General features: G+C 36.5%; 1 protein-coding gene across 1 annotated transcript in view; it reads left to right on the top strand.

Annotated features, from left to right (window-relative positions):
• The window catches only part of LOC105148701 (uncharacterized), a 40,453-nt gene extending 17,268 nt beyond the window's left edge, over positions 1 to 23,185 (top strand). Inside the window, exons 2-3 of the mRNA XM_011060584.2 lie at positions 13,870 to 14,072; positions 17,396 to 23,185. Coding sequence (XP_011058886.2) covers positions 13,870 to 14,072; positions 17,396 to 18,952 — 1,760 coding nt within the window. The 3' untranslated portion in view covers positions 18,953 to 23,185. The remainder of the gene's footprint in view (positions 1 to 13,869; positions 14,073 to 17,395) is intronic.
• Positions 23,186 to 23,604: the final 419 nt, after the last annotated feature.

The following is a 23,604-nucleotide window of genomic DNA, read 5'->3' as shown; positions in this document are numbered from 1 at the left end:
TTGTCTCTGATACTTAGAGTCAGAAAGATACAAATGCTTCCTTTTTATGACGGAACATTGAAAGAATCGTAATCGCAGGCGACACACTTAATTTATGAAAGGGCTACGAGTTGTGAAAGTCAATTTATTTTGTATCCCTCGCGAGAGTGCGCGAGCGCTGAGCAGAATGGCCTCAAGCAGTTTGTATGGAAATTTACCGGTCGGAAAATGACCGTGTCAAAAGGCTCAGCAAACGGGGCTTCTTCATTGGCGTAACGTATGCATCGCTACGCTTTCCGTTCTCTTCCCAGCGACGATGTGCCTGACAAATTATCGACAAAGAATCAACGTAATTATGCTAAAAGACGTACAGGAGAGTAGTTACATCAATCGTTAACAGGACGATTGTGTGGGACGCATTCTCATCGAGAATGCATCCCTGCAATTTCCACTGTAATCTCGAAATGACCTCTTGATTATTGTGCAATAGGATAATCTGTATGGGACGTTCCAAGCCATAATTCTTTCAATTACAGATGAAAGAGCTTAAAATAAGATAAATGTTGATTCCTTCAAAGAGTTACAATATAACACAGAAGAGACAATTGCGTTGTATCTAAAAAAGATAAATATAGATCTGAAAATAATTTTGTTGGATCATCAAAATAATTATGTAGAAAATTCAAACATGATGAGCAATTGCAAAGAGCTTTGACATTCTAGTAACCAGTTCCAGCATCCTACATAATTATTTTTGATCCAACAACATTATTTTTAGATTTATATCTAGATAAATTTTTTAATACTTCAGGAAATTTAGCAATTTATTATTAGATATAGATTTGATATATGTTCTTTTCGTGGAAATAACGAAGGCTATTGAAAAATCTTAAAAATATATTATCATTATATATTTTAAATAAATTATGGATTTTTAAACAGTGATACAGAAAATCTATCCAGATTCATAATTATTTATTAACGTTAAAGATATATTTAACATATTAAATAGAATTCCTTCTTTTATCACACCTCACAAAGTTTTTTCAATGACATTTTTACTTGCAAGTAAAATCAAAGCAATATTGGATCAGGAGAATGAAAACAAACAGCTTCCACATGTTTTCATTTACATATACTTCGGCACGTATAAATGATGCGAGCAAAGGAACAATAAAGCGCTACTTCCTTAATTAACGGAGTAACTGTGTCTCGGACTAACTGTGTTGCATAAGCGACCCCGCTCAAATTTGCACGTAACGCGTTTAAACGTACAAGTTCGTATCGACCTCCGAACTAACTTGTCATTGCAAATCAAGCTGTAATTATCACATGAATAAGCTTTTTGCGTTAAAAATAGAATAAAGATTGGAAAAGACTAACTGCGTATTATAGCATAACATCCAGCTTTTCAAGCACGAAGAGCGTTTATGTGAGATTGTCAAAAGGTTACTCAATAAGTTCTCCAAAAGGGATATTAAATTTTTCCCGCATATATGACACTCTCTATGATATATTTAATAGCTCCTAAAGTTTCCTTCGAAGACGAGAGAGAGTCCTACTTATAATACGCTTCTATTAAAATTATTATTAAAAAATATTGGCTTCGAGAAACCGTATACCAACTTCCACAATGCAATCGCGATACGAAAGTTACTGCAATCAACCAGTGACATTTTCGAACCATTGAACCGAACTCAGCGTCTCCAATACGTGGCTGTATTGATCGCCCCGAGAACAATCGACTGCCGATCACAGCACTTGTCGCAGGACGCCTCTCAAGCTCTCAGCCAGCTGTCCTCCGATGTTCTGCCGCACGTAAGAGCGCCACAGGAGCCTTACGACATTGTTTCGCCAAGCATAATGCACTCGTTTTGTGCACGCGAAAAAAAAGGCGAATCGACTCGGTCGCACGATCGATCGGTCGGTGAAAGAAAAGCCTTACCGGTTCGAACTTGGACATAAGTACTTCACGCGAATTGCTGAAGTGCAAGATTCGAGAAGTCTCCTTTCTAAGCAGAAAGTCTGCAGGAATATATAACGGTAGTTTTTATCAAATAATACTTGTGAAAGAAAGACTTGTTGATTATTAAAATTTCTATTAATTTTTAATATCAATTTATTAATATTAATTTTTAATTCTCTTTTTTAAAAAATAGACGTTGTAGCAGACAGAAATTATATTTCTTTATTTATTCACAATAATATAATAATTTGCATTAAAAAAAATAAACATCTCAATTTGTAACATTAAAAAAAATGTAAATTGAAAATAAAATAACTTTAATTCTTTTATTTAAATTTTGTTTTTGATAATAATCACAAAAAATGAATGCAAAGTAAACTTAACTGTAATCGAACGATTCTCAGATGGAATGTTTTGCAAAAACGCTCATTCCGGAATTTGTGATAGTGGGTCGTGATAATTCTTAGGATAAACGGAATTATTGTCCCCAATACATCGTCTTTTGTCGTACCATTTAGGGGATTTTGAAAGTTTCTTTGTGATCATGATCGTCAATCATCAGAATAAATGATGTCAGATGTCGGAAGACCGTTGAAGGTCTTAGCCCCTTTTTTCGGTTTTCTTGCCAATCCTCAAAATCCTCTAAACGATTTGCCAAACCACTTGCCTAATTCAATTTTACTGTCAAGTCATTATGGATCGGATTCTTAATCTTTAAGTAAGCTAGATGACTATACATGTCTTATAAGAATAATGTAAATTTATTTTTACACATATTATTAAAAAATATAACTATAAAATTTATTTAAAATGTTCTGAGCACTCGCTTATCTACTTGAAGGTTAACAAACTGCTAAGGTTTGCGAAAAAATACATGCGTTTTTTCCTTCTACCTACAATTTGCACAATGGATTCGCTAACACAGGATGTCCTTTCCCTGTTGTTCCTCTTTCAATCATACACCTCTCCCTGTTCATGTTTCGTCGCGTCATCATATCGTTTCAAATCCCCGACACGTTCGACTGGTACCCAGCGAGGAAGTAATTCGAGGATTGTCGCGATTCATCATCAAGCCATTTGTCAAAAGTATTTATTATGGTATAGAATCTCGAAAATAGTATTTAATTAATTGCAATTTTACGACAGTTGTTCATTACAGAATCTCTTATAGCTGACGTTATGTATTAACTGCGTGGATAAATTAATAAATAACTTTAATATACATCATTTTCATTTTTGAAAACAAAATTAAGGTTAATTAAATTATTTATTAAAATTATTTATTAATTCACTTATCATAATTTTATTAATTTTTTGTATTCTTTATGGCTTGCTATTCTTTCATAGTTAGAAAATTTGTGTTAAATTTAACATGTCTCAAACTCACTTTTCTATGTTAATTTCGCACATGGTTAATATGTTAGAAAGTAACACAAATATCATGTAAAAAATTAACACAAAAAATATAACACTGATTTCTAAACAAACAGTGTAAAAGTTTTTTTTTAAATTAACATAAAAAGTAACACAAATTTTATTTATTTATTTTAGAATTTACATATGTTGTAAAATATATATTATTTTTATGTTATTTGTTCATTTACTTAAAAATTGTGTTATTTTCACAAGAAATGTTGAATATCAATCTAATATAAAATATTCATATAATAATTATGTCGTGTTAAATTAACGTTAAGAATTCAACACAAAATTTTAACAAATACTTGAGTTTTAACATAAATACAAAATATTTTTTACTGTGTATGAAATCCTTTTTAAGCGGTATTCTTTTGTCAAAAAAATATTTGGGTACGCGAAATTTTGAAAGTAGCTTTCGCCGGCCGAAAGTGCATCTACGCCTGGCTTTTCTACGATGGAAATTTTATTATGGCGACTTCCCGGTTCGTTTGCGGAGAAATTTCGCGTTTAATTAAACTGCTTCACGCCGTCTTGAGAAACGCCCATCCGAGAGAGACGAGAGTGAAGAAGCCACCAAGAAAACACGTGTCACACTCAAATGAATGCTTCTTCTGTTTTCACACGTCCGTTGCTCTCCTACTTGCTCCCCTGCTATCCCTTCATATCTTCATCTCACACCCCTTCTCGCTCGCCAACTCTCATTCCGCTTTCTTCCTCGATGTTTTTGCCTTATCAATATAACATATGAACTAGAGACGATAAAGAAAAGAAGAGGAAACGACGATGTCGCGCGTGGCGAGCAAGAGAAATCTCTGACCATGTAGATTAATGGGAGAAACACTAGAGATAACACAGGACTAAAATAAAGACGATGAAGTTATAAATTGAAAGCAAGATATGATATGATATGATGTTTTGTCGGCAGAAACGAGACGCTCCTTATAATTTTTCATGTCAATGTATTTTCAAGTTGATGCGCACATAACGACGTTGTTTGATGTAACTTCTTTCGTTACCAGTCATTGACATCGAACGACTATTTCTCTCAGCTGCCATTGTGCGGCAACGCTTGGAAATTGACAATAGCCTTTGTCGTCCAACAACCAACATGGTAAAGTTTTGTATCCTGTTTGAGAAATTTCCAACGTACACGTATATCGCCGAGAAATGCGTCTAAAGCTGTAGGTGAAAGAGGCTTGTCATGTCGAAAGGCTCATCATGTTCCCATACAGCACAGATTGTTCCAACAATGTTAGAACAACATTACAATGTTTCAGCAATGTTGCAGTAATATTGTAAACGTAATCTTTTACAAAAATTTAATATTGATCAATTTAATACCAATCAATTTATTACTGAAAGACTGCAGTAATTTTAATTAGTTATTTATAATTCCAAAAAATTAATTAATTAATCTTATTGTTTAAACAATAGAACTAAATAACAATACTTAAAATTAATTAATTAATTACTGTCTTTTAACGTCTTTTAGTTTTCTTACTGTTATTGGCCGCAATATTAGACTTCTGTAAGGGATGTCGCTACAAGCTTCCATGCTGTATTCTCCTTCAAGGTGCGAATTACCGAACTGCGAAATTAAAATATGTGAACGAGAGAAAGGTTACGCGAAACTTTCGTCTGTTTATTTGTATTGTAGAGGATTTAAAATCTCGACCGGACCACGCGACGGGTGGTAAAGGCACGTAAAAGACCGCGGCGGCTAAAACGGGATGCTACCGAGGGAACGGATCTTCGTGGTGCAAGGTGTCTCACGAAGAAAGGCCGCAAAGTCATGCCTGCGCGCGCGTCCAAAATGCACACAAAAAGCTTATGGGCGCGGTGCCGCATTGTCCGGCACATCGCGAGGGGGATGCAAAGACTGGAGTGAAAGGGAGGAAGGGTGGAGAGAGGAGGAGGGCGAAGAGAGCGATGTAAAGAGTGAGATAATAATAAATGACTCGCACGAAGACGAATGCTTGATTTACATGAGAAGATCGATGGCCTCGAGGAAGGGGATGCGTGTTCCGTGTGCTCTTGGCCAGTTCGCGCCGTGCTAACTTCCCCACCCTCCCTTTGAATTATTTATTTTCGCAGGCCAAAACTTGTCGCTTGTCGCAGTGCTTATCGTCGATGCATTTCGACAAAAAATTTTTCTGGGACAAGGATACCGGAGTAGAACATAAGAAGGAAATTGGATTCTTAAAAAAGAGGAAGTTTTGAGAAGATACAATTTTAACCATAAATATAAAACACGCCCACAAATTATCTTAAACGTTCTATATTTAACGAAAAATAAATTAAAAAATAAATTTAAAAAATTTTATTAAAAAATAATATTTCTATATCAATTTTAATGTTTTGTTAGTTTTTTTATGGCTTTTATAATCGCCTTTTCTAATAAAATGCAAAAAATCATAAATTGAGGATGCTTTATATATACAGTCAAGATTGTAGTTTGCTGAAATAACAAGCGGAATAACACGGTTAGGAGTTCAGCGATCATGACTGCGAGTAATTAGATACGACTGTAAAATAAAATTGCGAAGGGCTGCGAATGGCGAGACAGCAAAAATTACTGCACATCGCGAAACAACAACGACGACCATTCGGAATTTCAATGTGATGCGGACATACACGATTTACACGAATACACTCTTGAAAAAAAAAACGCTCCTTCCTACGCGCCACTAACGGGTTCGCCTTGTAATTATTGCTAACGAACGTTTGTTTCGCTAGACGAGACAATGTGAGCCACTTCTGCATGTTCGCGGCATTCATACACGCCGTCTCGCGATTTATGACATTTTGTCACAGAATTTTTAGTTTAATCCTGGCAGGAGAGAAAAAAAGATACATGGATATTTATTTGCTAAAATATTTATCAAATCATATATTATATGTATTTATAAAAAAGTGGTTTTACCATTTTTATGAATACACTTACATGAGCAAAATTCACTTGATCTGAATTTATTACTACATTGAATAATATATTTTTAATAAGCAAGGATTTACTCTTTGAATATAAACAATTGGGCATCTTATTCTGTTATAATTGAACATTTGTACATGGAAAGAACAATTTGCTAAAGTATCTAAAAATTTAATTAGATACAGATCTGAAAGGAATTTTATTGAACATTTTGTAGGTTAGACGTTGTTAAAACTATTACAATAACCCTCATCATGCTTGAATGTCCTACATAATTATTTTAATAATCCAACGAAATTATTTTTAAGTACAATATATCTAATTAAATTTTTAGAAAGTACTTCACACGAAAAGAATGATTTTGCTGAAATATCTAAATATTTAGCACGGATCTGAAAATGATTCTGTTGGTCCATCAAAATAATTATGTAGAAAACTCAAGCAGAGATCAATTCTGCGAAAAAATTGACACTTTATTATAGGAAGCCTAGTTTGAGTGGCCTACATAATATATACTAATAATTCATTTCAAAAAAATATTTTTAAATCTGTATTTAATTAAATTTTTACATATTTCAGCAAAAAAATTATTCTTTCTGTATATTTTCTCTTATGTAAAGAAAAGAGCGTTCCAGAATTTGCATGCAATCGCGGATTCTGGAAACACAGTATTTACACGGAGGCGCCATGAATCAATCGTAATAGGATAAACTCTGCTGGGTCGCCATGTGGCGGGCATCCGACTGGAAAGCACTCGCAGGCAGGTGCATTTGGCAAGGCGAGCGAGTGTTCTACGCCACTGGCCGCGCACTGACTGACATACCACACTCTGTTGGCGATGCTCGGCACCGTCGCAACAGTTACACGAGGCCGTATGCGAATTCCGGTAGCACGAAGCGGCATGGTAACGGTGGCCGTTTTTCCGCCATAGTTCCTGGCTACGCCGCGGTAGTGGGCCCATGCATGACATGCCGCGGCCCGCCATTACCATCGGCCTTCCGTTTCCTGGTCCCTCACGAGACCGGGAGCCGCGCGACAAGCCGCCCTGGTCCACCGCTCTGTCTCGGTCGACTCTGGTTGCGCATTGCGGGATTGTCACTTTCACGTCGCGTTTCACCTAGCGAATGCACTTCTTTCCACCTTGGAAAATAGGGATGTTTGACACGATTACCATCCCGATTTATTGACGAAGTTAAGCTAGTGAGTTCCAAATTTCGTTACATTGTAAATTATGTATGATTAACATAATACTAAAATTAGTAAATAATATAGGATAGAAAAATTCATCACAACTATAAGAGAGATTAATTTCTCTCTTTGTACAATGTAATTTTACTGTAACAGTTTGCGAAGATTTTATTATAAAATTTTAGGTTAATAACCCGCATATATTAAAATGTGAAATTTTAATCCCACTAGAAATACCATGTCTTATATTTAACCTAGTGGAAAACGCTCTCATCAGACGCATAATCTGATTTCGCAATATTTCTTCCTTTATGCGGTTGCAAATCTCATTATGCGGGACTTACGGAGAAAGCGCACTGCCGACTTCCTCCGGGGAAGTCTCCGCTCCTGCGGTTTTTTTCTTCGCTCATCACTAGCAGCCATGAAATTCTAATCTTCGTCCTTGCAACACACGCAAGGAAAGGGTAAAAGGGTGAAGGGCGGCCAGGCTGCGTGGAAAATCGAGGACATTCACCGGAATTCGAAGGTGTTCCTCCCAATGAACCTCGCGAATAAATAATTCATGGTGCTTCCGAGGACGCGACGCAACCGGCCGCGAAGAAAAAAAAAAGGCGGGGTCCTGTTTGGTCATGATGACATGTCAGGACTGACAGGAGGCAGAGGAGCGTGAAGGAATGAGGTGAAAAATGAATAACTGTTGAACAGGATCTCCCGTGTTGACCGAGCGCAACGGAAAAAAGTGGCTGGCAAAAAGGAAGTGCGGAAAAGAGGCTTAGGTCCTTGCATTTTCCCTCGGAACCTTTCCACCAGTGATCCCAGGATCACTGTAGGATTCTCCTGCCTCCTGAAATAGCCGGCTTTACAGTTTTTGCTAGTGGTTTTTGCTAGTTTTTATCAGTATACTTATACATCCCTTCTATGCTCTTTGTTGAGAAATTAGCGTAACCGGTGATTAATCGATCGATTCAACGGATTTAATGATTCGAAAAGTTCACCCGGTAGATGGAATCGACATTCCTTGTCCTATCTTATGGATCTAAAGGAACAAACGGCTTCCTGAGTTTTACGCGACGTGGGCCAACCGCAAGGGGCGGAATGGAACGTGCAACGACGTGCATTAAAGTTGCTACCGCTCGACTGTGCATGGACGTCCTCCGTCCTTGTATGTATTCATAGGCTGTGAAATAGGCATTTCGACTAAACCGAAACTTTTCGGCATACCATAGTAGTGACTGGCGATATTATTGTACTCACGTATCAAGAAAAAATGTGGAAGAAAAGCCTACGCATACACGCATAATAAATGAACATCTAGCCAAGAGGCTTATTTTATTGTATAATCAAAATATAATCAAATTCTGTAACAATTTTTCATAATAATTGCAGATAATATTTTTTTATTTTTATAATTATAGTTTATTTAAATAATTAAATATAATTTCTTACTTAACAATGTAACTGTTATGTACAACATGCATTATATTACATGTATATTATTGATTGAAAAATTATAATATTGATGTAATATTATAATTAGTTTGTGTTTAGTGGAAGGTCAATTTTGCTTAGATATCTAAAAATTTAGTCAGGTACAGATCTGAAATAATTTTGTTGGCTCAATAATAAGACCGGGCTATTCCGTCAGTTTCAACTTCGTCAGTTTCAACTTTAAAATAATACAAAAATTCATGATGGCAAACAATATCTCTTTTCAGTGATATGCTTACGGTTACATTATATAATCATAATTGCTCCTTGAGAGCACAGCATAAATAATCAACATGTGCTGTTTAGAAACATAAACATTATTGTGAGAAATGGATGAAAAAGCCCCGTTCTATTCTTATATAGGACGTTCAAAGGACTAGTTGCTAGAATGTCAACACTTTTGAGATTCCTAAACGTAATTATTTTGATGGTGTAATAAAATTATTTTCAAATCTTTCAATATTTATCTAAATTTTTAGATATTTCTGTAAAATCATTCTTTCTGTGCGGATATACTATAGTATTTTCTTGTGCGATATTTTTCGGGAACAAAACGCTTGGTTGTGGTAATGCCAGGATTAATATACCTGCGAAAGGTATTAAGCATACAGGTAGTCGCATATTTCTTCAATGTTTACCCAGGCACGTTGCTTTTCTGAGGAAAGAGAGAGTTGCAATACAGTACGACGCGTCATTGTTCTTCAACAATTGCACGGCAAAGTGTCGCTCGACTTTCCTTTTTTCCTGCTCATAACACCAAGATAAGATGTTCATGCACGCATGAGAAACGCGGTCCAAATTAGTTTCGTCTACTTGTTGCGTTTTGCCATAGATATTCCCATAAAGTACAATAAAGTGTACTTCCATATATATTTTCTTACGTCATTTGTTAGAAACTATAACTCTTGTTACTATTTTACAGTACATTGATAATAAATGAATGTAGGAGAAACCGTTGAAGCGATATCTCTCGTTAGCGAAGAAATTAAACCGGCGCGATGGCTTTAAATTTAACGCAAAGACTTTCGCGGCATGTCCTAAGTAATAACTCGATACGTTTGTCCGAGAAGCTTTCAGAGCAAAGATGCGGGTTTAGAAACGACCGCTTTATTTATGGCTCATTCACACGTATGAAGGCGACACGCTTACTTTCTGGAGCTTAATGGACCGTGAGAGCGGACATCGGACTATCTTCTTTCGGAGAGTCTTCGACTCTCAAGAGTGTTCGGCTCGACAGCTTCCCAAGAATGTACTTTTTCGACCAGAAAACCAAAGGTTTATGGAGAGGAAACCTAAACAGATGTTCCGACACTGTAAACTGATGAAACATTTGTTGTTTGTTGATTATGTTCTTCAAACATTCGCATATTATAAAATTTTCGTGTCGAATTAACGATGTGTCTTTCGAAATAGAGCATCTCATTTCGATCATAGAGCATCGTGCGAGTTTTAATAGAAACTTTATGACCTCTTCCGCAATTAGAGTAATTAACATTTTCAAATGATAATAATTGTTGGCGCAATCGACACACTTGGCTGCTTTTTTAAAAAAAATAGAAGCGTCTACTTTGCGGAGGAGTTTGCTGATGAGTCAGTACTTCGTAACGCGTTCGTGGAAAAATCTCACGCATAGAGAGCTTTGTCGGCATAGACAAATAGAATGACCATGAATTTATGGTGACTCACTATGACTGGCGTGAAAATCATTACACGGTTAGAGAAAATACCACATCATTTGTAACATTCGTAACAATCCGCGAAACCAGATATAATTTGACTCCATTCATCTTTACTTCATAGTTTTTAGTGATAATCTCGGACTAAGTGAAAATCGATTGGAAAAACTGATAAAAAAAAAATGTAATGAAAAAACAACATATGATCTGTAATAGTAGTATGAATATCGCTGTTTATTTATTATAAATCGCACGAATTGTTTTCATAATTTTCGTAAAAGCGATTTAATATCTGCCTGTGTAGTACAAATTTACAATAACATTGCTGCAATTGCTGTTTACAGTATTATTAAGATATTAAGATATTATAAGATTTTATGCTGTATGATACTAAACTCCTTTTACGAAAATTATGAAGACAATTCTTGCAATTTATAGTAGAGAAATAGTAAGAAATATTTATGCAATATTTGCTGGAACATTGCAATGCAGCTATAATATTGTTGGAATGGTCTATACTGTATATATAATATCATATAGTTGATATGAAATATTACAAAATTAATTTGAAAATCATTTTGGCCTATTCCTCGTTTATTGATGTAATCAGAAAATGAGAAAATAATCCTGCCAGTTAGGTAAGTACATCGCTCTACAGATTCTAGCAATTGCGACATTATCATACATCATCAAATCATTTTACTGACGGAATAATTATAATCTTGATGCAAATTTTGTTCCGAGAAAACAGCGGCGCTTTCTCAATGATGTACCGCGAGATTTTATTCAGCACTCGAGAGATATGGGATTCATAAATAACGCTGTTTTCTAGCTGTCCAATGCAGAACGCAAAACATTACGAAATTCTGCTAGCTTATGAATTATTATATATATATATATATATATATATATATATATATATATATCATATATCATATATATATCATATATATATCATGACCGAGGTCGTAATTATTCGCACAAATATTGCACAAATTTTAAACTGAACGCACATTATTTTGGCGCTATTACGACAAAGTAGAAGAGTCCGACCCTCTTGCACCTTGATAATTGTTGAGACTAATTTTCCTCAAGTTGTTTGAGACTAATTAGAATTAGACTCTCCATTGTTGTCTGTCATAATAATGACGACAATGCTAGAAAGCGAAACGAGTGGGGTTACCTACATTCGATGGGGAACAAAGGGTTAATCGACGAGATTGTTTGGGCGAGTCATTTTCATCCTGACGAAAAGAAATATTTTCAGTCAAAGGGTGTGTCGTAGGTCGTTACTTTATTCGTCGTCACGTCCAACGACATTTATCCACGCGAAGAAAAAATATAGGTAAAGAATTTTACAGCTATTTACTATAACCAGAAGAATTCCAGGCATCTTATCGATCGTATTTTTCCGATAATGCGTATTTTTTTCAATTTCTTCATAAATGTTTTTCAAACATTGTTGTGATAACTTTTGGAAAATACCTGGAAATGCTTAATATGATTATTCGACGCCATCAAATCCATCAAGAAATTCAACGGCAGTTAATTAAAACGACATTAATTTCAGAAATTACAATCTTTTATACAGAATAAATGGATTGTTGAAAGAGCAATTTTTCCACAATTTAATATTACTGACGAGAACAGGAAAATGCGAATGAAGGTTGCAAATTGCTGTCATTACGAGCTGACGGCGGGTTCAGAATGTTTCGCAGACGTTGTGAGATTAGATGAGGGTGACAAGTATTCAGTCACCGCACCGCAGGAAGACGTCACAGCAGGATCTATTTCCATCCCAGACTTTAGCGAAAATAGTCGTTCGAATGCTACGTTGGGAAACGTAGGCGTGTTTAATGTTGCTTTCGGTCAATAATCGTTTAGTCGAAATCAAGATGAACGAGAAATAACCATAGAGTACCAATAATACCACGCTCATCCACCCACGTCTTTCGATCGGATGACGTCAATCTCTCGATTCGTTGCCCTTATCATCGTCCTCCCCCGCAAATTCTTTCTCTCTTTTTTTTTACACTAAAGTGGAAAATGAATTTATGTCGTAAATCATAACCGTAACGAACGTTCGTGACGTACACCTTTTATGGAGCAGTTGCCGAACCGAATAATGAAATACCTGTCGGTTTGGCACGAAATGACGCGGGGCCTTGATTACGTCGAAAGCTATCGGCTAATTCGGGACAATGTGAAATCGCGAGCTGAGAAATTGTAGGAATCGATCTCGCGCGAACATGCGATTTTGCCTCGCGTGATTTTGGTTGCTATTAATCAGATTTATTACTATTAATCAGAAGAATTCCAGGCAGCCGATTGTAGTCTTTCGATGGTATTTTAATATTATTTAAAGAAAATATTTGTAAAATTGATAAACTTAATTGTCGTCAATAAAATACGGCGGCTTTTATTTCTTCTGTGCTTGTACTATAAAAAGAGAATGGTTTTGTTGAAATATATAAAATCTTAATTGATTATAGAAACTGAAAATAATTTTGTTGGCTTTTATTACAATAATTATGTATAGCATGCTCAATTTGGTTATTAGAATGTAGAACACTCAAGCACGATGAGCAATATTATAAAAAATTTTGAGAATTTCAAAACTTTACAATATTGTTCATCATGCTTGTCCTAGATTTTAGTTAAATTTTTACACAGAAAGAACGATCTTGTTGGCATATCTAAAAATTTCAATAGATACTAAAAGAAAATAATTTTGTTGGACCATCAAAATATTTAGGAAATTCAAACATGTTAAGCAATACTAAGATGTTTTGATATTTTAGCAACCAGCCTAAGTGTCTTACATAATTATTTAAATAGTTCAACAAAATTACTTTCAGATCTATATCTGATTAAATTTTTAGATACTTTATCAAAACCGTTTTCTTCGTGTAGATATTTCTGAAAAATCATATTGTAATGCAATTATAACCGATTGTTCGTAATGCGAAATTTCTTCCGTTGTTCATTATGATATAAACGCGTGAATCATCGATTCTCCTTTGACTTAATATTGAAACTGCTCGAATATTAATAGCGCCACTGCCATTTATGGCGTGCGCTATTGAATGCGATGAAACTGAAAGTTCATCGTCGGAGAATTTCTAAACGGCATCGAGATTTAATCACTATGAATTAATTGATTCAATTGTTACTGAATAGCGAATTGGTCCTTATGTGCGTTCTTGCAATTTGGATTTCAGGCGAGCTGTATGTGGAAGATCTCAGCGAAAGAAGAACGGTTTCCATCAGGATGGGCTGGCTATGGGTCGAAGGTACTCCGATGAGGTTACCATTGCGAGCATTAAATCTTCGTCAGGCACCACCGAGTCTCTGTCAACCTCATACATTTGCTCTCGGTTTTACCTTGAGCGATTCAGAGAATCGTTCGCTCGCCACCTTTTGGGTAATTATCACCTCTAATTGAAGCTTTTTCGTAATTTTTCTATATCTTTTATATTGATATTAATTTGCAATTTCATTACGAATTCCATAATTTTTTGAAAAAGAAAATATTAACAATAGGAACGTTATTATTCATTATTCATAATCCACAGTTTCTGAATATTCCAATAATGAAACATCATAAATATTAAAACAATATGAAATACAGAACGATTATTATTTATTAAAACATTAAATGATGACAAACAAATTTCTTCCATTACGCAGCGATTGAAATCTATATTTTGAATGAGCGTTTAATAAAAGTAGAGTCATAAATTCTGAAGCGATTAATCTCGGATATTGTTCGAGTTCCAATACACGTTTCAGCCAGCATTATCTAGCTATTATCATAATCGATTTCAAAACAAATATACTTCAGCGTACAATTACTTATCGGACAATGATACAGAATATCTTGTACAAAGTATCAAAACACATAAATCTACTTGACAACTTTCTTTGGAACCAGCATTGAATGATTCACAAAGTCGCTCTTTTGGATAATTATTATTGCTGCTTATTAAAGCTTTTTCGCAATTTCTCTTTCTATCTTTTATAGATCGACAAACATCAATTTACCGAATCATAAGATTTCGTAACAGAAATCGATTTGTAGTCAATTGGAAAGGAATTTCCCGATTACTCTTGATCCCTGACCAGCGCAACGGTGTATTTCAAGCTAGAGAGGCTTTCGTGAGAGCCGAAAGCGTTCGCGATTTGGCATGGTTCCACAAGACAGAATTGGTCGTTCTTGCGTTCCTTACCGGTCGGCGGCGACTGTAAGGCACGACAGAAGCGCGGACCAAGACAGGACGGGAGAGGCCAGGGAAGGAATAATATGCCGCACCAACGCAATGTAATTGCATGTAAATGGCCTTTATCTCCGGCACGATCCGTTTCCTCAGCCGTAAACACTTTCACGTGCGCCGGGCGAGCCACGCGGGCTCCCGTTTCGCTGAACGCTGCAACTTCTAATTACGGACCCGCCAGCGTCGCCATTCGATTTCTAACGCGTTATACAATTCCTGTGAGCAAGCGAGCGAGCAAGCAAGCGAGACTGTGCGAATCTACCACGACAGCTCCGATCTCTAGAATATCACTCAAAATTCAAATCTACACGCAGATTTCTCCTTTTTGCATAGAAGCCATCGTCGATCTCCGACCACTTTCAGATCGCCCGGAGAGTCCTCGAGACTCATTTTATACGTGTTTGGCCCTGGTCGGATTTTCATTTCGCTTTTTTTCTCTCTACTCACGAAATAATCCAATTAGAAGCCCTCTTACGTACGCGACGATCTACCTAAGCCGATGAGACGCGCGCTCGCTCAACCGACCTTCAACGAAGACGCTTTGGCACGTGATAATGCGTTCAAAACGCATAGCTTAAACAACATGTATGAGGTATCCTTGTCAAGGCCGCGGATGTCCAGGTGGCGGAGGAACGACAGCTCTGTGATGTAACATAGACTCGCCCATCGAATCGCGAGATCTTAATAAGGCCAGTAGGCAAGGTCAACATACCCAGTTTGCCGATTCGCTATGATAAATGCGTGGGAGATTATTGCACCGTTCTCCCATGACCCGCCATTGTCAAGGAATCCCACCATCGCGCGCTCTCGTATCCGAGGAGAAGTTCCTCACCTCTTTGGGCTCGTTCCAAGGACGACTATCTTACCAGCGCATGGTCAGTCAATCGGATGAATCTTTCGACATTGTAATAGGACGTTCCGGCGTTTTCACGCTGAGTCGACTTAACGATGCTAATTGAGGCAATTGCAGTGACTACGCGAGCGCCCATTGATGATCGTGTGCCGCGATTAGAATTGCGGATCGACGAGCATCATTGCCTAGGAATACAAGTATACGGCCGAGCTCTCGTGCCATTTTGCCGCGGTGTTTCTCTTGTCGCTTGTTCATAGCTCGATGCTGCGTCATGGTTTTCGATCGAAAGCGGGTTTTCCATGTTGTCCTCGAGATAGACAACGAACGGGCAAACCTGTCGGCGAGCTTTTTTCCAGACAGGCCTGATATCGGCCAGTGTCGTCGAACGCGCTGCTCGACGAAGGCCGGCCTCGGCAGGCAAGGCGACAGAGAGATTTGTTCCCGTCGAGGATGGTAATGATCGACACGCCGCCGGTGGTTAACGAGCAAATTCCACGTTGTCGGAGTCCGTCGTTCGTGCACTCGAGCGAACCGGCGACTTTCGAATCGCCGCGCCGGCCAGCGAAATCGTGTGTCACGGTCGATCCTGCGGGTAGACAGACTCGTTCGACTACTCCACGTAGCATCCAGATACCTACCGTATGAGAATATGAAATCCGAATGTACATAATCGTCGGCAATGTTTTGCTGGTCCTACATTCTCGCCTATAATATTAAACCGCTTTATCTGCTCATATAAAACTTTGTTATCGGAATTATCAGTCAATTTAATTTTTAGTTGTCTTGACATTAATTTTAATTGCCATATAACTTTCTCAAAAGTCAAAGCTTTCTTTAAAACAGTTTCATATATATCTTTTTGTGCATCATGACTGATTATGTATGACATAAGCAATAGTGCCAAATGATTTATAATATTAAAATACTTTAAGAAAATTAGAACATTTATTTTTTAAAATCGTATTTTTTAACTATATATTTTCTACATAATTTAAAAAGATTCAATTTTATTTTAATTTTCGTTGATAAACTAAAAAATGACAGAGATTTATCATTATATGAATAATAAATCAAATAATTAAAGAAGGATCAAGTATAATGAAGACTTATAAATCTGGCTTAATATTATTCATATATAAATTTTAAATACAAGTTTTTTATTTATTTAAACTGAACGCCGATTAGTCAGATTTGAAAATTAATCGTAAATTAAAACTGAAATAATAAGATACATTTGTTCTTTTTAGCTGAACTTCTCGCACTCACACACAGTTCATTTTTTTTCTTTTTTTTCAATGTGAAAAAGAAAAAGGGAAAGATAAACCATACAAGAAGTTTAGTTAAGAAGAACAGGACTTATATAATTAAATTGATTGTTAAGTTCGATAATAATCGATGTGCAATTTAAATAACTGAAAGATGTATTTAAAATTTACATATTTATAAATATTGTTATGCATCAGATTTAGCCTTGATCGTATTATATATTAAGTTTGACTCTTGTTTACTTATATTTGACTATTTTTCAATGTTTAAAAAATACTATCTTATTAATTATTTCAAATATTTAGTATTTATACAACTGTTTAAATAGAGCATGTCAATCGTTTATTTTTTCAGGCTGACACGGAACCGATCTATTGGTCTTGGGTCAGAGCGATTGCGGCCGAATTAGTTCGGCAAACGCCGTTTCGCGCTCAACGATGCTTGAACTTCCTGGAGATATTGACCATTTGTCCGAGAGGTCCGGTTCCATTGCCGGACAGTCCGACGGAGACGAGAAGACGATCTCGCAGTGAATTACGTTGCTGGCCAAGCGACTCACCGACGGAGAAGACGACGTTGTGCACGACGACGATCCTCGACGATTCCAGGAGGAGGGCGAGGAGTGAATTACGCGGTTGGTCCAGTAGTAACTCGAGCGACGAAGACCTGTTGGGAGAATTTCGAAGCATACCCACTGTGATAAGCAACAAGGACCAACCGGTCAACAGAGCGTGGGGTTGCAGCGAAAGCAGTGAGGGTAGCGACGACAGTCTCCCTTGGGGTGGCATATGCCGGTCGAGCGATACAGTGGACTCCCGCAGCGTCCCCTTACCAGCAGCGTCCCCGGAACCAGAAACAAGGGAACAGAGGATACAGAGGTACAAAGAGGCGCGCAGACGCGAAAATGAAGCGAGAAGTCGACGAGTCCTTGAAGAGGATGCGAGGCGGAAAGCAAGAGCCGAGGAAAACAACAACAACTTGCCGAAGATCTATGGTAGAACCAGGAGTAGGATTTGTTCTGTCAACGATAACGATGATGCTCATCCGACCCGCTCGCCTAAAAAGGGACTTCTTACATTGACCGACATACGAAAGCAAAATGAGAATTCGATCGTCGATCGATTACCTCCGCTCAGACCGAACGAGACTTCCACAGTGAGGTTTACTGAGGAAAATTATCGAAACGAGGACGACAAACGGAACAATAATAGTTTTAGAAGTGGAAACAACAGTCCTGGAATACTCAGGCCGGACATCAACGAAAGGAGAAGTAGAGCCAGAGAGAGGAGAATCATTCGTGACAAGGCACAGCTATCGCAGGTCCAGCAATTGATGACCGGTATCACCATCTCTAACGTGGAAACTCTTCGGGAGCGGAAAGAGCGGCTGGCTCTCCTGTCTTCCAGAATTCCCATTCCCCGTCAGTTGTCGCAGCCTTGCCAAAAATCCACGGATTGTCCGGCAATTACATCTCCGAGTTTTCCGTCGGCCTTAACGGTACCACCTTGCGAAGAGGATGTTGCCAAACTTTTGGAGCGATGTCAAAGGGTAGACAAATACGTGCCGGTGCGGGAGAAGCTGACTTTATTTGAATCCCTTTCGAGATTAGGCGGTCGTCTGGCCAGAAGCACGGAAGATCTTGGCCGAACATCTTGCAAACCCAGTCCCAAGGGTAAACAACGTGCCCGGTCTCTTCACGATCTCAACCGAGGCGCCAGGGCTCTACCTGTGAGAGAGATGTGTCGATTTTTTGAAGGCGATCTAGAGCAGGACGCTTGCCAGAAAGCGATGAATCTTGCGAAAACAAGATTTAGCGATCCACCCACGAAAAACACATGGAAAGACCCGAATTCGAAACATGAGGCACCATGCATCAGCACTTCCGTGAGAAAGAAACATTATTTAAAGTGAACGCAACTAGTGAATCGTTCTTTCAGGACATTTCAGAGTTTAACTCTCTAATAAGATGGATTTTCAATATCAAGGAAAATAGAGTTGGATATGATACTATTTTGTTTATTTTTTTAATATAATGTACAAAATGTGTAAAAGAAATTAAATAATATAAAATCTGTTCTTCTGTTAACAACGTAAAATGTGCGCTGTAAAATAGAAGCATCCAACCCCATCTTATTATTAGAGGGTTAATATAACTTCAAATTCACACCTTACTGAAAATAAAGTAGCGAACTCAAAAGGACGGAGTAATTACTCAATTATTTCATTATTCTTATATCTTCCTCTCAGCATAAATCATGCCGGTTTTTGTAGCCAGTGTAAAATTAGAAAATATTTTCCAATCGAACAAATTGCGATACATAAAAACCTAAAAATCATGACTGATTTCCGTTTCTATCGCGTGACTGATAAATCAATGTAAATATTAATTAAAATCATCAAAATTTACGAGAGTCCCTCTCAAATAGAACACAAAATCATAATAAGATCAAAATATCAAGGAAGTTATTTTAAGAAAAATCATAATAATAGAGAGAGAGAGAGAGAGAGAGAGAGAGAGAGAGAGAGAGAGAGAGAGAGAGAGAGAGAGAGAGAGAGAAATGTATCGAATGACATCATTATAATTTTTCCTAAAACTTCTATAGTCTGACTTCTATAGTCCAATAAGAGTTATACAAAATTTTTCTTAAATAAAACACACAATTTTTGGCAAAATTCTTTTTCATTCGACAAAATATCTTCAGTAGACAAAATTATTTGAACAGGATAGCCGAATGACCATCTCTTTTTGCCTTCTGATACGCTTGGTGAAATTTTTTATGTCATTTTGACATCACCAGCTTAATCTCAGCGATGGACTGGATGTTCACATATTGGTATTTTTATATCTTGTACCGATCCAGTTTCCTCGAATTTCTTCACTATACTGTGATGATAATGTGCTCTGTTGGTGATTGTGCTAGCCAAAATAATTATGAAGTTTTCGGAATGTAATTTTGATCACATTCCGCGAATTTTCACAAAATGTAGATAATTTTGTTTGGATAATTTTTTCGCGTATGTTCGCTCCATATCGCACATCATATTAAATTGCCCACATCTGAAAATGACACATGTCAAAGTTAGTGACAAGTTAATGTCGAATTCATGAGTGCGTTCCCGAAGTTATATTCCGACTTATAAATTTTATTGGATGATCCTATACTTGATCTCATTTTGATCTTATTATGATTTGATGTTCTATCTGGGCTTATTGATAACAGTAATTAATTTTAGATATTCACCTAATTAAAATGTTTTCAAGAGGACCCGAACCATGAATCGAAATGATAAACTTTTTTCAATTGTTGTGTAGAGTAAATTATTTATACACTGATATCCTACGCTCATAAAGGTATTCACGATTTATTGATTTATTTCGTCAGAGCCTATAATTTCTCTTGTTTGATGACAATCAGTTCCTCGATGATTCTCATGGATTCTCGATATGCGAAACTAACTCAATTTAATTGTTTATCAAACACTTTAGATTAGAATCAACTTTGTTGATTGTATCGCGGATAACGATTGTCACATTTGCGCCGAGAGAAAGTCGCAGGCTCTTTTTCACGCTCTCGAGGCCCCGAACCGTGCTTGATTCTCTCAAATTGCTGGTTGTCGCGATCGGCCATCAAAGTAAAGGAAAAAGGAGATACTGATACTTACCTGCGTGTCTTACGAAAGTGAAAATAAAGAATATAATCGTCATAGAAATTTCTTATCTCAGAATTAGAAATCTATTTTCCTTTTCGAAGAATGTTCTGAACTAATAATGTACGCTGGTGCAATAAGTTTTTCGATGATCTTCATGGATCAGTTTACACCAGTTCAGAACATTCTTCAAAAAAGAACAGATCTCTAATTTAGAGGTGAGAAATTTTTATGATGATCGTATTCTTTATCACGCGTGTATATCAATTCAGAATATTTTTTGAAAAAGGGTAAACTAGATTTCATCTTTATTTGTTACACGAATATCGTTTCGGATCATAGACAATTTGTTTGCATTTAAAAATATAGCATCAGCATATAACTTCTTGCGTGCAGTTATGTGTATCAGCGAGATCAAGCGTAGCCGATCATGATATGAGAGGAATGACGGAAAAAGAAAGAGAGACAGATAAATAGAGAAAGAGAGAGAGCGGAAGGGAGAGGGGGAATTGGAGAAACCGGTAATTTACGTTCACCGCGAGCGATTGCCGCAACGTTGAACACCTGTATGTATACAAACTATACGTACCGCGAATCAATCGCTGAGCTCATTTTTCGATTAGCCTGAATTCGATCGTCGGGATTTTAATCAGGCAACAGCTCATTCGTTTAAGTATCCAAAGAAATGAATATAGTAAGTATCGCGAACGTTTATGGCGTTTCCCCAATTACAATAATTACAAGTGAAATTTGTACATAATTGATTAATTTCATTCTGTACCTGAAATTGTTGGTTCTATGTCTTCTTTTTCTTAGGCTATAGTTTAACTTTTGTTATGTCCTCGTTGCGATTGTAAATAAATGTCTAATTATTATCGATTTATATGATTTATATGTATATAAATATATTTATGTATAGCGCTGAGGTACTATCGTGTCTCCTGATAGTCTTTGTTGAGTGTGTTGATGTGTAATATTTGCCATTAGGGTGGCGATCGCCCTTCGTCAAATCTCTCGAATTTCCGTCGAGTATCAGAGTACTAGAGTCGACTTCCGCTTATTTCGAATCAAAACGATCATTTCCGTTCGTACTCCTCTTGTACTTTCTCGTTTCTTTTCATAATTGATAACACACAATGTATAAAAATAAAAATGTGTTCTAATTTCATGCAAAATAAATAAAAAAATGAGTTTGACTACTTTGAGAGAAGATATAAGATGTAAAAAAATTGTTTGACAAAAAAGATTTTCCTTGAAAGAAAATCTTGTTATTTATCAAATTTTATTTAAATAGCGATTGAACAATGAACAAATTATAAACTCTCTAATTTGTTAAACAATAATTATTATGTGCATGCTGACAATTATATTATATATAATTCTTAGCATGCATATAATAATTATATATGTTACATAGAGTCACCGAAAAATTGATTCTTCCTACAAAATTGTTTGTAACCAATATTTGAAAAATTATTTTGTACAGTTATCCAAGACACACAAGTCAAGAGAAAATCAAAATGTATTTTGACATCAAAATAACGATTTTTTTTGTTACAAAATTTGACTGTTTATTGACTTTAAGTATCAAAATAAAATCATTTTGATGTTTTTTTGATTTTTTGTGTTGGCTTTTGTGTGTTCTTTGGGGGTTTCGTCGAGACGTTTTGTGCTCGAAGGATAGCCACTTACTTTTGTATCTCGTTATATAGTGTAGAAAATGCGACTTTCTTGCGTTATGTACATAAAATTGTGAACGTAATGTAACCGAAAATAAGGATTATATTATAAAAATATTGCGGAAAATCATTTTGAGACAGAGCGATCGAGAGTAATCGTATAATTCTTCATTAATTATTATTCGCGTATAGATTATTATTCTCAGTGAAAATATTCTGGAGTTCTTGTAATGAAGTTTAGATTTGTCATTGTTAATTAATTTTTCTTTATATCGATTGAAAAAATTGTATAAGTTCACAGTAAAATTAATTTTACTGTTGTTACATATTAACTTACATTTCACAGTTGAATTGTTACATACTGACATATATGGAGCAAATTAAATTTTTTCAATTAATATTTAAACATTTTTCGAATATTTCTGAAAAAACTCCAGGATACCATTAGGACCCGATCGCAAAGTTGCCAGCAGTCGACGACCGTCTACAGGGTGATTGAAATGACTCCGTTATCACATATAGATACGTATAATATTTTGTAATAGATTCGGTCAAACGCGATGTCATTTATCAGTGCCACCCGGTACGAAGGGTTGGTCGCCAAAGAGGTCTTCTAGTCCCTCGTCGGATAATTCCGAAAGGTTACCCCCATATGTAACTACTCGTCGATATATTCTGATTTTTATTACCCCACGAAATATTTGTCAAATGTACGATTCGCGTATCGTCCGCGGCGCAATTACGCGGCGAAAGTTGCGCGTCTTTGTATTTACCTTTGTTGTAATAAAAAGGGACGAATAATGGCCGTTACATAAAAGTGATTGTTGTTAGAAAGCTGGCGGGGTCGTAGTGACCAACGCGTCGGCATTCCTAGCCTGTTTCTTTTCCTATGGTTATTTACGCTCATATCTTTTTCATCCAAGCTCACCCACGCAAATCATTGTTTCCCTTCTCTCCTTTCTCTAGCGACGTATCCCGATACTGATTTTCGCGAAATAAAGAGAATAGATTTGCATATTTTATATAAATATTAACGTAATTCCTGAGATCGTACTATGCCGTTTAAATTATTTCTGACGCTTTTGGCAATAAGTAAACATTATGATTGACGTTTCAATTTTATTAGCAACGTGTTTCATTCGTGTTTTCGAAATTGTTTACAGTCGCTTTCCTTTCCACATAGCGTGTCTTCATTTGTGAAAATTCGCTAATTATCCAGTTTTCGCAAGATCAAAC

The sequence above is a fragment of the Acromyrmex echinatior genome, chromosome 13, assembly GCF_024713525.1.
Source record: "Acromyrmex echinatior isolate Ae372 chromosome 13, ASM2471352v2, whole genome shotgun sequence".
NCBI classification, from domain to species: Eukaryota; Metazoa; Arthropoda; class Insecta; order Hymenoptera; family Formicidae; genus Acromyrmex; species Acromyrmex echinatior.
This window is presented reverse-complemented; position numbering and strand designations above follow the sequence as displayed.